General features: G+C 38.0%; 2 protein-coding genes across 3 annotated transcripts; one reads left to right on the plus strand and one right to left on the minus strand.

The window, feature by feature from the left end:
* Nucleotides 1-858: 858 nt before the first annotated feature.
* Nucleotides 859-10,446, minus strand: LOC129770350 (N-alpha-acetyltransferase daf-31-like). 2 transcript variants are annotated; one of them, XM_055773128.1, is made up of 2 exons: nucleotides 10,310-10,446; nucleotides 859-1,801 (listed from the first exon to the last, which is right to left on the minus strand). In XM_055773128.1, the coding sequence occupies exon 2, from the start codon at nucleotides 1,597-1,599 to the stop codon at nucleotides 1,018-1,020; it is 582 nt and encodes a 193-aa protein (XP_055629103.1). In that variant the 5' UTR covers nucleotides 1,600-1,801; nucleotides 10,310-10,446; the 3' UTR covers nucleotides 859-1,017. The 2 variants fall into 2 exon arrangements, with proteins under 2 accessions (XP_055629103.1, XP_055629104.1); XM_055773129.1 differs by lacking the exon at nucleotides 10,310-10,446 and adding an exon at nucleotides 2,476-2,635.
* Nucleotides 10,447-10,507: 61 nt separating this feature from the next.
* Nucleotides 10,508-11,685, plus strand: LOC129770349 (protein TSSC4). The gene is made up of 2 exons (XM_055773127.1): nucleotides 10,508-10,896; nucleotides 10,952-11,685. Exons 1-2 carry the CDS (start codon nucleotides 10,627-10,629, stop codon nucleotides 11,387-11,389), a joined length of 708 nt encoding a protein of 235 aa, XP_055629102.1. The 5' UTR covers nucleotides 10,508-10,626; the 3' UTR covers nucleotides 11,390-11,685.
* Nucleotides 11,686-12,162: the final 477 nt, after the last annotated feature.

A 12,162-nucleotide genomic window follows, 5' to 3' on the forward strand; every position in this document is an offset into this window, starting at 1 on the left:
TTGTAAATTTCTGAGGGCTCATCCTAATGTTCCTCCGATGGCATCTCTACCACAAGCAAGACTCTCACCATATATACGACCTTTCACTTATGTAGGATTGGATTATTTCGGCCCTTTGCTAGTAAGAATTGGTCGCAGCCATGTTAAAAGATGGACGGCCCTCTTTACTTGTATGACCACCCGCGCAATCCACCTAGAGGTAGTGTTTACTCTAACAACGCAATCATGTGTGATGTGTGTTCATCGCTTCTTGTGCAGACGGGGATTTCCCGAGTGAAATATACGTCAAGAAATTTTTATCTGAATTCAACATTGAACGAAAAACGCTATTAATTATTTGTTAGAACCATACTGGTTCGGCAGGTAACGGTAACGGTATTGAATTAAAGAGACTTTAAACTCAGAGAGTTCATTCGTCTCTTGGGCGGGTAACGATAGGAGTTAGAAAGATAATTGCCGAGAGGAGTAAGTCGGGGCATTCTATCATGTCCACTGAATTGTAAGTTTGAGCATAACCTAACCACAAAACACATATGTTCATACTGTTCATATTTTAGTTTTGAAGCGCAATAAAATAAAGCTGTCGAAAATCAGTGACCTGCTTTCTATTACTCCCTCGAATCGCAACACTAAGAACATGAACAACAAAGTTGAACCATTATTACCATTCTAGACTTCATCAGTAGGAAAGCAATCAATGTATCGAAATGTAATGTGAAACGTGTGTAAATATATTTTCTGACGGAAGGATTTCTCAAAATTAAGAAATAATGTTCAGACAGCTTTAGCAAAACTTCATTAGTTTATAATGCCTCGCCTGAAATTTCTTAAATTAGTTAAAATATAAAACTCGCCATCGAAGGTAATAATAAAATCCTTTATTATTTGCAAATACGCACGAATTAATGTTGACTCTCTCAACATTGCAAACACGCGATTGCCACAAATTGGCATCATTTTGATCCACAATTATTGAAGCTCTCTCGCGAGTTTAGTAGCATGCAGTCCACATATATTCTATTGGCAACAGTGACCGTCGTGTCCTCCCTTGTGGTGGTGATTGTTAACCACCGTTATGTCGTTGTTCTCCTCGTTTGCCATCTGCTCCCGGGATTCGTTGATTTGCTTCAGCAGTTCCGCCAAATCACGCCGCATCGAGTAGGCATCTTCACCGTCGGCGTAATATTTTGGTTCGATTTCCAGAATCCGAAAACCAAGCGAGTTTGTGTAGAGATTAAGTGCGGCGCGGTTTGATTTGCGCACGTGCAGCGAAACGTACTGAGCATTGAAACACTCAACCATTGCCTGGGAAGCTTGATTCATCAGCTTCTGAGCGAGGCCCAGCCGGCGGTAGGAACGCTTGACCGCCAGCGAAGTAATGTGACCGTGGGTGCTCTCCTCACCCGGCTCGGGTTCCTCCATTTTGGCGAGCACATAACCGACAATGTTTCCCTTGTGGTCCTCGGCCACATAGCTGAGTTGGGGCCACGTTAACCCATGATAGAAGTAGTATTTCATCTGATAGTTTTCAGGCAGGCAAAGCAAATTGCAGTGCTGCATATTCATCAAGTCCTCAGGCTTTGCGCAGCGGATGTTCATCTTGGCTGATGATTGCTTTAAGTTGTATACAGTGAGCGCTTGTTCACTAACCTCTAGCCCGGGGGTCAATCTTTTCGTGCCTTTCGAGTGTTGCGAGTCCGGCTGTCAGGGTCCGATGGCGATTCGTCCAGCGGAGTGTTGCTAAAAATGTCTCGTACCAAGCGGAACTGGGACAGGAACGATTTCCACACTATGTACCAGCCTGGAAGCGAAAAAAAAGGATATTGAAGAGCGTTTTTTATTACTGCTCTAATTGAGTGTTAATGTTATTGGCAATTCTGATTTGTTCTGAGGTTGTAAACCTGAATTGTATATAGAGACATCGAAACATATATCATTTACAATAGACTCTTCTCACCGATAGAGAGCTGAATGTTGAACTCAATTATCGTTATTATAGCCGACAATTATGGATTACCATATGGATCAGCAATTACTCATTTAGTTGATGCTAAATTGAAGGCATTAGCTTTTTGGAAAGTTTACTGGTAGAAACACAAATGCTTACTACACATTTTAATTTGATAAAAAATTGCTGTAGATCACAAAACAAATCAGCTTCTGAACAACTTATTTTATACAATGTCATCATTCTTTTTGGTTATTGCCATTAGAAATATGATAATTCTCTCAACTCCAATCTCGAGGTATTGAACTAAACACAACAGGAATACTATTTTCGATCTGCGCATTGGTTCGTTGGCTGTGGCAATTCCTCCAACGCAAATCAAGAAAGTATAGACTAAGCAAAAACGTGTCGCTACCTAAATAATAACAGAACTGACCTGCACAGATTAGGAGTATCACAATAAACAGAGATATAAGTACATAGAAGACATAGAATAAACATTCCAGTGCGTTCATCGCATTGCTTACACTGATGACTTCTATCACAACTAATAAAATTTACAGCTGCAGTTTGTTCTTGTTGTTGTTCAAAATGGTATCACAGTTTCTGTGGAGATGTTTTGATGCTGTTCAAAAACACATCTACGCACAACAGAAAGAAAGAATAAAATGAATGCGGTCAGTCAGCAGACTCTTTCGACAAAACGAAAATCTGTCAAGATGTCAGCTGGAAACAGGGATGCCAGATGTGAAGACATGCCTTCATTTTGATTACATTTGACCTACTTCGAAGACATTCTTTTCGAGATTTGAAAATATGTGAAGGTATTTACAGACTGTTTAAAAAAAATGTCATTCTCTAACTGAAAAAGAGAAAGTGAAAGTTTTATTCACTTTAGTAGGTCCGAAGGCAGTTTTAAACTGTTCAAATTTTTAATGAAAAGTTTTCCTTTTTTTTAATCAAATGAATTCTCGCGTAATTTTTGAAAAGGTCCTATGTAACATTTCCATCAACTCGAGAAAAATGAAGCTGAAGAGCGGAACATTGTTCCACGAATTGTTTTAAAAGCAATCGATTTTTATCAATCCTTTCACCACTAGCAGTTAACAATTACTCGGAAAAACCAATCCTAACTGTTATACTGTTATTCCGTTATTCTACTTTAAAGTACAACTACAACAAGTACAACTTCGTGTAAATTCAACCGATCACTAACTAAAAAATTCTGAATCAGTAACCACGTTCCGGTTTTAAAACAATAATAGATTTCATTTGTTTTCCAGACAATTTCAAAGAGTAATAAATGTGTATATGTTCAAAATGTTTTCACCGTAAATCAAACGTCTTCACATCTGGCATCTATGACCGGAAAAGAAACGAGAGAGATGACAGAACGAATGTTCGAAATTCGAGGTACGGCTGCGTAGAGATGCTCAATATTCACCACTTTATGACTGTGATTTAGGGTGCTCATACACTGTTTGGCCGAAGTCAAATATTTGACTCTTTTCGACACATAAAATTTGATCGACGTGTACTAGGGTGGTAATGGATGTACACCATGGTTTTTTTTTACGCGGGGGATACGTACATCGTAAAAAAAAACCGTGTTGATTGGAAAATCTGCGTAAAAAACCGCGTTAATAGGAAAATCCGCGTTAATTGGAAAATCCGGGTAAAAAAAAGATAGATATCAAATGGGACTATCTTTACGTAGAACGGAAGTAAAAAGTTGAGTGTTGCTTGCTTCTGAAAATCCGTAGTTTTTTCCTGCAATTTCGTTGGTTACTGGTAGCTATAGTTTGGTTTTCCTCACGAATGAGGCCATCTGCTGTTGCTAGAAGATTCCCTAGTAATTTGTACAATCTTCTGCCGATGCACGTGCAGTATCACTGTAGGACCGTCCAGAGCTAAGTAGACAGGGAAAGACATTCACGAATAGCTGTCCGTAAAAACCCCGTCCCGTTGTACCGCCCGGCGAGCTCCCCGTTACCCAACACCTAAAATCCACGTAAGAATCATGATAAGGTGCGGCACTAAGCGCTAAACTCCGTTACCAGCCTTAATTATCGTAATTTGCTCTGAGGGAACATGAGAGAAAAATGTGAGCTGAGGGGGAGATGTGATATTGCACTGGTCTTTTTTTACGCGGGTGCTGCGTAAAAAAACCGCTTTAATTGGAAAATCCGCGTAAAAAATACCGCGTTAATTGGAAAATCCGCGTAAAAAACCTCGTTAATTAGAAAATCCGCGTAAAAAAACGTCGTAAAAAAACCGCAAAAAAAAAACGCGTAAAAAAACCTGGGTGTATGGAAAAAAATGTACTGATCAAATATATTCGACACAAAACACGACAAGCAAATATTAAGTTATTGGATGTCTAAAATATTTTTTTCGGTTTAACATTGTTTTAAAATTGAAGAGTGGCAAACAAAACAGTGTTTGTACAAATTTGAAACCAAATTTTATCTGTCAAAAAATGTGACATATTTGACCATCGGTCAAACAGTGTACGGCCACCTTTAGTCCTGGGGTGATAGAAATCTGTTACCAAGATGACGATTATTGAAGTTCAAAATGATTTTAAATAATTTGAAACGAATAATGGACTCCAAGTCAGATACAGAAATTTAAAAAAATAAAAATAAATAAACAAATAAATCCTTTCGTGACTATTAGGTCGATATCGTCATTGATTGTTTAACCCATTAACGACCAAGCTGTAGAAACATTTTTTTCGACGAAAGCCATCGGTGTAGTTTTAATTATTGGTGCCAAAGAAACCCCAGTGTTTGAAAATTATTTTTCTTCGCTTCTTCCATTTTCCAGCAAATGATGAAAAAACGAAAAATCGTCAAACAAAAGCATTGGCTAAAACCTGCTTTTATTCTTTTGTAGGAGGATCAATCCATGGTTTTTTGTTTAGAAAAGTTTACATTTTTTTTGTATTTCATTAAGTTTTGTCATTTACTCTCACATACTTGCTTTAAATCGAATTTATTGCCCAATGTCGTTATACAAAATTAAATGAGATTAATGGTAAGTAGTAGCTAATGAATTAAGCTATCATTTGGTGTTGAAATCATATACAGTTTGATTTTTTGACGTAGGACTACGTCTTACATTAAGGGTGCCAAAGCAGAAAACAGGTCACGTTTTTATGAAATAAAGTTAGCGTTAATAACTATTTTTATTGCGACCGGTTTTAACGATTTGCATACTTATCGAATCGGAAATTTTCTAAGATTTGTTTGATATGCTATACGTTACAATTCCATATTCTGTATATGGTTTAAATTGATAAAAATTGGAAGCATTCCCATTTCCCATACATTTGTTCTGTCCATTTGTGTGCTTTCCCGAACAGAGCTGCCAATAACGGACAACTTATGCAGCCGCTAGAATAGAAAAAACGAAAGGGGATAGCGAAAAGGGAATATCTGCGAAGTAAACTCCACCCTTGTATAGTAAGTAAGCTGTCGCTAGCGTATAAGTATTGCATCTCCTCTGAGGAAAATTCTCAAAATCTTTCTGTGTCCGAAACAACAAAGGTCGGTTATCCTTCTCGTTTTATGTTTTATGTTTCCCCTCGAGCTGTGAACGCTAGCGAATATTTCACTTGAAGTGCAGCTGGCATTGTAATTAACACAACCATCCGAGCCATGGCAAAGCAGGCGGAAAAAGAGAAGAGTGCATGCGATTATAGGTCGCTTCTAGCCATCAGTGTTTGGCTTTGTGTGTGTTGCTTGTTTTCATTGCGCGAAACTTAGAACTTGTTCATTTCCTGTACATGTGAATAGCACACCTTCGATACTTTTAGTTGACATTCATGTTTGCTCTCATGCGCATCAGCTCTGTTTTGATGTAACAAGTTTCTAGCTTTGTCGACGGATTTGACCGAGAGTCGAGAAACGATTTTTCATAAACGGTCATTCTCGCGATGTTACATTTTTATCGCTGCAAATGTGTGCATCTCTTAGACGCGTCTTTGATGCTTGTTCATGGCGATGCACGGAAGAAGCCTCTCGTTAAATACTTAGTGCAATGCGTGCATTGACATGAAGAAACAAATTGCGACATATGACCAATTAGTGTATTGTTCTCGCAAATGCAAGAAAGAATCGTTTCTTCTCGTAATGATTCAAACACCAAACACCAAGACCACGCAAGCCATTAAACCTTTTCAGGGACCCCGGAACTTTTTACTCAAGAGTTATTTATAAAATTTCGACGTATTCGCAAATAATATCCGACATCATAAACCAACAAATTTTTAAAAAAATATTGCGTAGTCCTACGTCCTAAGCGGTCGTGTCTCAGATACAACCCATCGATTTTTTTTATATTTCAATTGCGACTTATTTCAAGAAAAAATGTAACCTTTCAAGGTGAAGGTAAAATTTAAGTGGCTATTATATGTATAATGGGGTAAAAATCATGATTTTTAAAGATTTTGATTGAATTTTCACTATGAATGGTTTATATCGATATTACAGCCAGCAAGATTGAGGCAACAGAGTTCGAAACAAAAAAAAAGTTCTATAACTTAAACTATAACTTGTTGAAATTCGAACATAAATGTAGAAGGAATTATTCATCAAATATGATCACCTATCACCTCCTGAGAGATTCTGGATAAATTTATTTGTTTCGTGTGAGAAAGGGGATGAATCGAAAATTAAATTCTTCTTTTATATTTAAAAACCGAAAGACATGTGCATAAAACGAATAAAACAAAATTTTATACTCGATTATATACAGTTAGAAGAAAACCGAGGCTGTATATAATCGAGTCCGTCCTGTAATTGCTTTCCAAACCCATGAAATATTATCGAAACACTTAGCACGATATGGTTTTTAGTCGATTCCCGCTTTGAACGATTCAATTCTTTTCTATAGAACTTCCCGTGATAATTTTAGATCTTTCCAGAAGCTAATGATAAATAACACTTTCTGATACAATGAAATATAGCACCCTTGGGCCTTCGATATTCGGCTTTGAACCTATGATCCTATTAACCATTAACAGTAATGTAAGTTCATTGTGCTTTAAACATCCTTAACCATTTGAGTGCGGAGCAAAATATGCCAAAACGCGAATGAGCTTGGATATATTTATGAATGCTTTAGCTTTTCAAGTGCCATTTTTAAAATCCATCGAAAATAGAAGAGAAATAAGCGATAGAATCTAGACTTTTTCAATCTGTATCCCCAATATGTCCCTGAAAAACAAAATTCTATGTTAAAAGGTGCTCCTCGCAGTAACTCAAACGGTTAAAATATGATTTGTTGACATTTGGGCATTGTTTTGAGTCAGAGCAACTTCGCCTATGCGAAGTCACTTGGAACCGAAGCGGAATGCAGTACTCAAGATATTGATGAAAACTCGAACCTTTCCGTGCGGGATGTGGGGATCAGAGATATCACCTCACGTCAAAAAAAAAAAAAAATTAAGAAATCAAACGATAAGTGCTCTGAAGCATTGGATGTGAAACTTAATTCGTTCCGGTTTTTTGCACGAAAAATACATTTATTTGATTCCACTCAAAGCATTCTGTTACATTGGACGTTTTGACTGACCACGTTTGTACATTGGACAAGATACGTTGCACGATAAGCATTTCAAACTACTAAGCACGATTACTATTGAAAAACAATTCAAATACCTGCTACATGGTACTTTGTGCTAAAGTCAGACCATTTTTGTTACAACTCGTTAAATTTCACTAAAAACGATAATAACACCCGAAAGAAACAAAAACTCAAAACGACCGAAGTACAACTTCGTGTTGTTTTGATTCATTTGTTATTTCGGACATAACGGGCGTCGGAGGAAAATGGCGTCCGAAGTAACAGACGTGTGCTTAAAACAAATTTCTGTCAGTCGCTCATTGGCTGATTTCGATAAATTTTGTAAAAAAAAGTTGATTTTTTCAGTGTTGTCAATAAAAATAAATATCGTTGGATTTGTATTGAATTTAGAAATAGTGAATTTAATGAATATTACGATATTTAGTTTAAAGGAAATGTGAAGAAGTTATATACTAGTTTAGGTATGTGTTCCTCCACAATAGAATAAAGTGAACGGCAAAACACTCATTTGTCAATTTAGCTTCGTTAGGTTCCGAATGCGATTTAATATTTCGGAATATAATTTCCATTGCTAATTAGAAGTGAAATGTCTCATCATTCACTATGCAGATGGAAGAGTTGTTTGCTCTAGCTCGTAAATATGAAAAAAGAGATTTTTGATACAATCCAGGTTGTGTTTCGCTGACTACCAATCTCTTGTTACACTGCCGACATGTTCTTTCCCGCTGAGTTATTTTGATGATGTTACCAGCTATGGAGAACAACGAGTTTTGTTCTGTTCTGTCGAGGAAAGTTTTCGCTTCTTCGACAGTGTACGCATAGTCGAATTCAATATTCATGTCATCCATATTCTTACTAAAATTCGATATGATGTCGATGCTGCTTTTGCGGGCGCTACACGATTCGTCCAACGTTTCACTCGAATGTTGGACTCAAACATTTGACTCGATGAATCGACAAATGTTGTGACGAATGTGCTGCTACACGGTGAAGTGAATGTTCGATTCAATGCAACCGGTCCAAACAGTCGGCGAGTATTTGGATCGAATGTTTCTTGTTTTTATTTATCATCAAAAACGTTAGGAAACTAGATGACGATGCGAGTATAGAAATTGCTGCCGTAGAAATTGTACTGATATCGGGCTGTAAATTAAAAATGCTTGAAATCAACATTATTAAACTGCAATATTTTGCCGAATATTTTGAATTTTATGAACCAATTTCATAGTTTCTTCATCTAAAACTTATAAACAAACCAATCTGTCAAAGATAGATTCGGACGAATCGTGTAGCGGTATATCGAATGTCATCGAGTGTCGAATCAATGAATGGCAAAAATTCTTTGACTCGTGCCACTCGCGTTGGAAGGTAATCCACAACGAACGGATTACCTTCCAACGCGAATATTCGACGCTCGACATTGGAGGTTCGTAGCTCGTCAGTCGACTACACGATGCGTCGAATCATCGAGCGTCCAGCATTCGAGAGTATTCGTAGCATCGTGTAGCGCTGGCTTTTACTGTCCATTAATTTCTGGGCTGAACATTCTTCTCACCGCTTTGATAGCAAATCCATAAATCCAATAAAATGTTCTGGTGTATCGGCTGTATACGAAGTATTCGGTACTACGGTCATGTATTGCGGAAGAGTCACAATTTTCAAGTTGTCCCTGAATTGCAACGGAGTTGAGCGCCGTTGTTTTGCACGAATCAACGAGAAAAGACTCTCCAGGCAATCTTAGACGAGTTGTTATGGATATCATTATTATATTATAGATATGGGTATTTAAGAGACTTATTTCATCCTTTTGAAACATATTTTTGAGATTGCCTAATTGAATATACGTTGAATCATTGAATTCGCATCAACCAAATGTTACGATTCATAACAGAAAAAAAATTTGAAAATATTTGGCAACTCTGGGATCTTCATGTCATGGCTTTGGCATGGCTTGGGCTTTGGACGACGAAAAAGAGTAAGAGCCCCCGCACACTACAGACTTTTTTCATCCGACATTTTGATCGGATCGGCCTACTGATGCAAAAACCGACCTAACTGAATCGGTGTAATGTGTGCACATGCATACCTTTCTGTACTGATTAAGAAGGCGACCGAACTATCGACCGACAAGTCAGTCTGCAGTCTGCGGGGGCTCTAAGAAGCCAGTTGTCTGATCTTATCTTAGGTAATAGTCAAGCAAAATAAAGTGCGCTACACATACAACGTCCCGTCACCGTGAAATCAACGTAAAGGAATGAAATGTCAAATATTCTCCCATGAAAATCGTATGGTAGCATTCACATACACAATCACCGGCAACTTTGACGTCGGCAAAATAAGTCCAATACTAAGACTAGTTGACGGGACGGTGACGCTGTATGTGTAGCGCACTTAAAGCTTTCGCATTTTTGCAACATTCACGTTTATTTTATAGCACTACATCTGGTTAGTATCTATGGTATGATTCTGAATTTAACTCCACCAGAGCTGAAGAATGTACATTGAGGCTTCGATTTGGCTATTTTTTCTCTTTCAATAAACGATGCATTTTTTGAACAAAATTTGATTTGTTTGCATCATTTTATAATTTCCTCATTCAATATCATATAAACCTTGCTTATGGGAGTCGTATACAACAATTTCAATTCTCAGGAATAAAGCATCATGTTTAGAGGTTATTATTCTTCTCGCACGAATATTTAGAGAAAACACTTTAAGTACCAACTTTTCTGAATGAAAGAACTGTAACAAAACGCCTTCAAAACTTACCTGACTTTGGAATCAATTATATTTTTTGTATTCACTGATTTTCCGGCCTCTTAATAGTTTTCCATTGGCACTGCTCTTTTTACCTTTCCGGCGGTCGCACTTTCAGCTACACTAACTTTGACGTTTTTCTTTGCGGCTAGCATGTGTTTATTGTTTATGTTCGAAAAAAAATCCAAACGCCGAATTTCACCTCATCGATTTCGAAAAGGGTGGTGAATATAAACGAAAATGATTATCAAAACAGAACGAGAAAATAAAAACATTGAGATTGGTAGTTGCTTCTCGCTAAATAGATTCTAAATTAAAACACTCTCGGGATGAGCTTCGAGGAAAAGCGAAAGGCGCTTTTCGCCAGTTTGGAGTCGGCGGAGAAAAGTATCGGGTCCGACTCTATTTTGCATCAGGAGGAAATAATTGACTATAGTCGAAATCGTCGAAGAACCGAGAGTGAAGACTCGGACAGAAATGATTCCCGCGAGTCACCGAAGAAACCACTGCGCAAATTTCGAGGCCGCGAAAGTATTTTCAAACGGCCAGCGGCACCGATCGCCAAATGCTTGCCCATGTCACGTCTGCCGGATTTTCAAGTTGGTTGCGCTAGGGATCAGGGTAAAAAATATACTAAAAACGATTATTTTCTAGCGGAACCCTCACCGATGGACCAAGCATTCACTGGAAGACGTCGATATCAGCGATCGGAGCAACACAGCAGCGGCATTTTCGTTTTTGCGTGAAATAGAGGCACGCAAGCAGGATGAAGAGGCGAAGAACGAACAGGATGACTCTGCTGGAGGCGCAGTACAATTCCGAGGAAGGATCAAATTCAATCGTTCGATAAAGCTAAAGTCGAAGTTGGAGGGTGAGAACGAAGCGGAGCCAGGAGAGGAAGATAAGCCCGTGGTTAAAGGTGCGAAGGTACTCATGCCAGAGTATGTCATTGGTCAAAAGGTTAAGAAAGTTAAAACCGTGAGGGATAAAACTGCACCACATAGCAAACCAGAACGAACGATGGAAATGAAGCTTGGCCATTTGAATGAAGACGATGAGCAAGATAATGAAGATGATGAGATGATAAACTGAAGAGCATTTTTCAAATTAATTTAGTTGATATGATCTTAAGTTTATAAAACGATGGAAATTTCGTACCACAAAAGGAGGTACACTAGTTTTTATATCGAACCACTTTTTTTTGCGGGAAAATTTGGATTTGTTCGTAACAAGATTTTCCTGTGCTAAATTTTTGAGCAAATTTCACATCCTCGTTTAGCTCAAATTACTGATAAATTTTCTCCATCCTACAATAGCTTAGTTATAGTGTTGTAGTTTTAATGTCTAACGAATATAATGAATATAAAAAAGTAGCTGATGCACGTTAACACGTGGCCTTCGACGTTTTTAATTATACACTGAGAATAAATTCTCCTTGGTATTTCCCATTAGGAAATAACGCTTTCGCGTTCAAAAACGCTTATTTGTACCGCCTTCAATGTTTGGCGAAAAGGTTCATCCATGCCTGTTGGTGGAAAGCTGTTGTGCGAATCTGGTTATGCTATGGCTTCGGGCATCGGGTACCGATTTCCTCGAAGGCTGAACGAAGTCAATATGAATATGCCACAATGTAGATTTTGGAGAATCCAATGTGCCAAGAGATTAAAAGGTATGTATGTTTACTTTTAACGCTAAACAATTGACGCATCTGCGAACGAAATTGTTGATATCTTATTGATACCATATAGAGAGGTCGGATCAATCTCTCGGAGATCAACCGATTGATCTCCTTCGCACTGAGATGCATCATGTTGTAGAAGTGCTGTAGCAAGCTAAGGCGATGCTTCTCTAGAATAGAAGGTCCT

Source organism: Toxorhynchites rutilus, chromosome 2 (assembly GCF_029784135.1).
Source record: "Toxorhynchites rutilus septentrionalis strain SRP chromosome 2, ASM2978413v1, whole genome shotgun sequence".
NCBI lineage: Eukaryota > Metazoa > Arthropoda > Insecta > Diptera > Culicidae > Toxorhynchites > Toxorhynchites rutilus.

Bases quoted from the DNA above. Each gene is read 5' to 3' on its own strand.
- LOC129770350 (XM_055773128.1), bottom strand. From the start codon at position 1,599: ATGAACATCCGCTGCGCAAAGCCTGAGGACTTGATGAATATGCAGCAC.
- LOC129770349 (XM_055773127.1), top strand. From the start codon at position 10,627: ATGAGCTTCGAGGAAAAGCGAAAGGCGCTTTTCGCCAGTTTGGAGTCG. The intron at 10,897-10,951 runs GTTGGTTGCGCT...ATTATTTTCTAG, and splicing joins CACGTCTGCCGGATTTTCAA to CGGAACCCTCACCGATGGAC.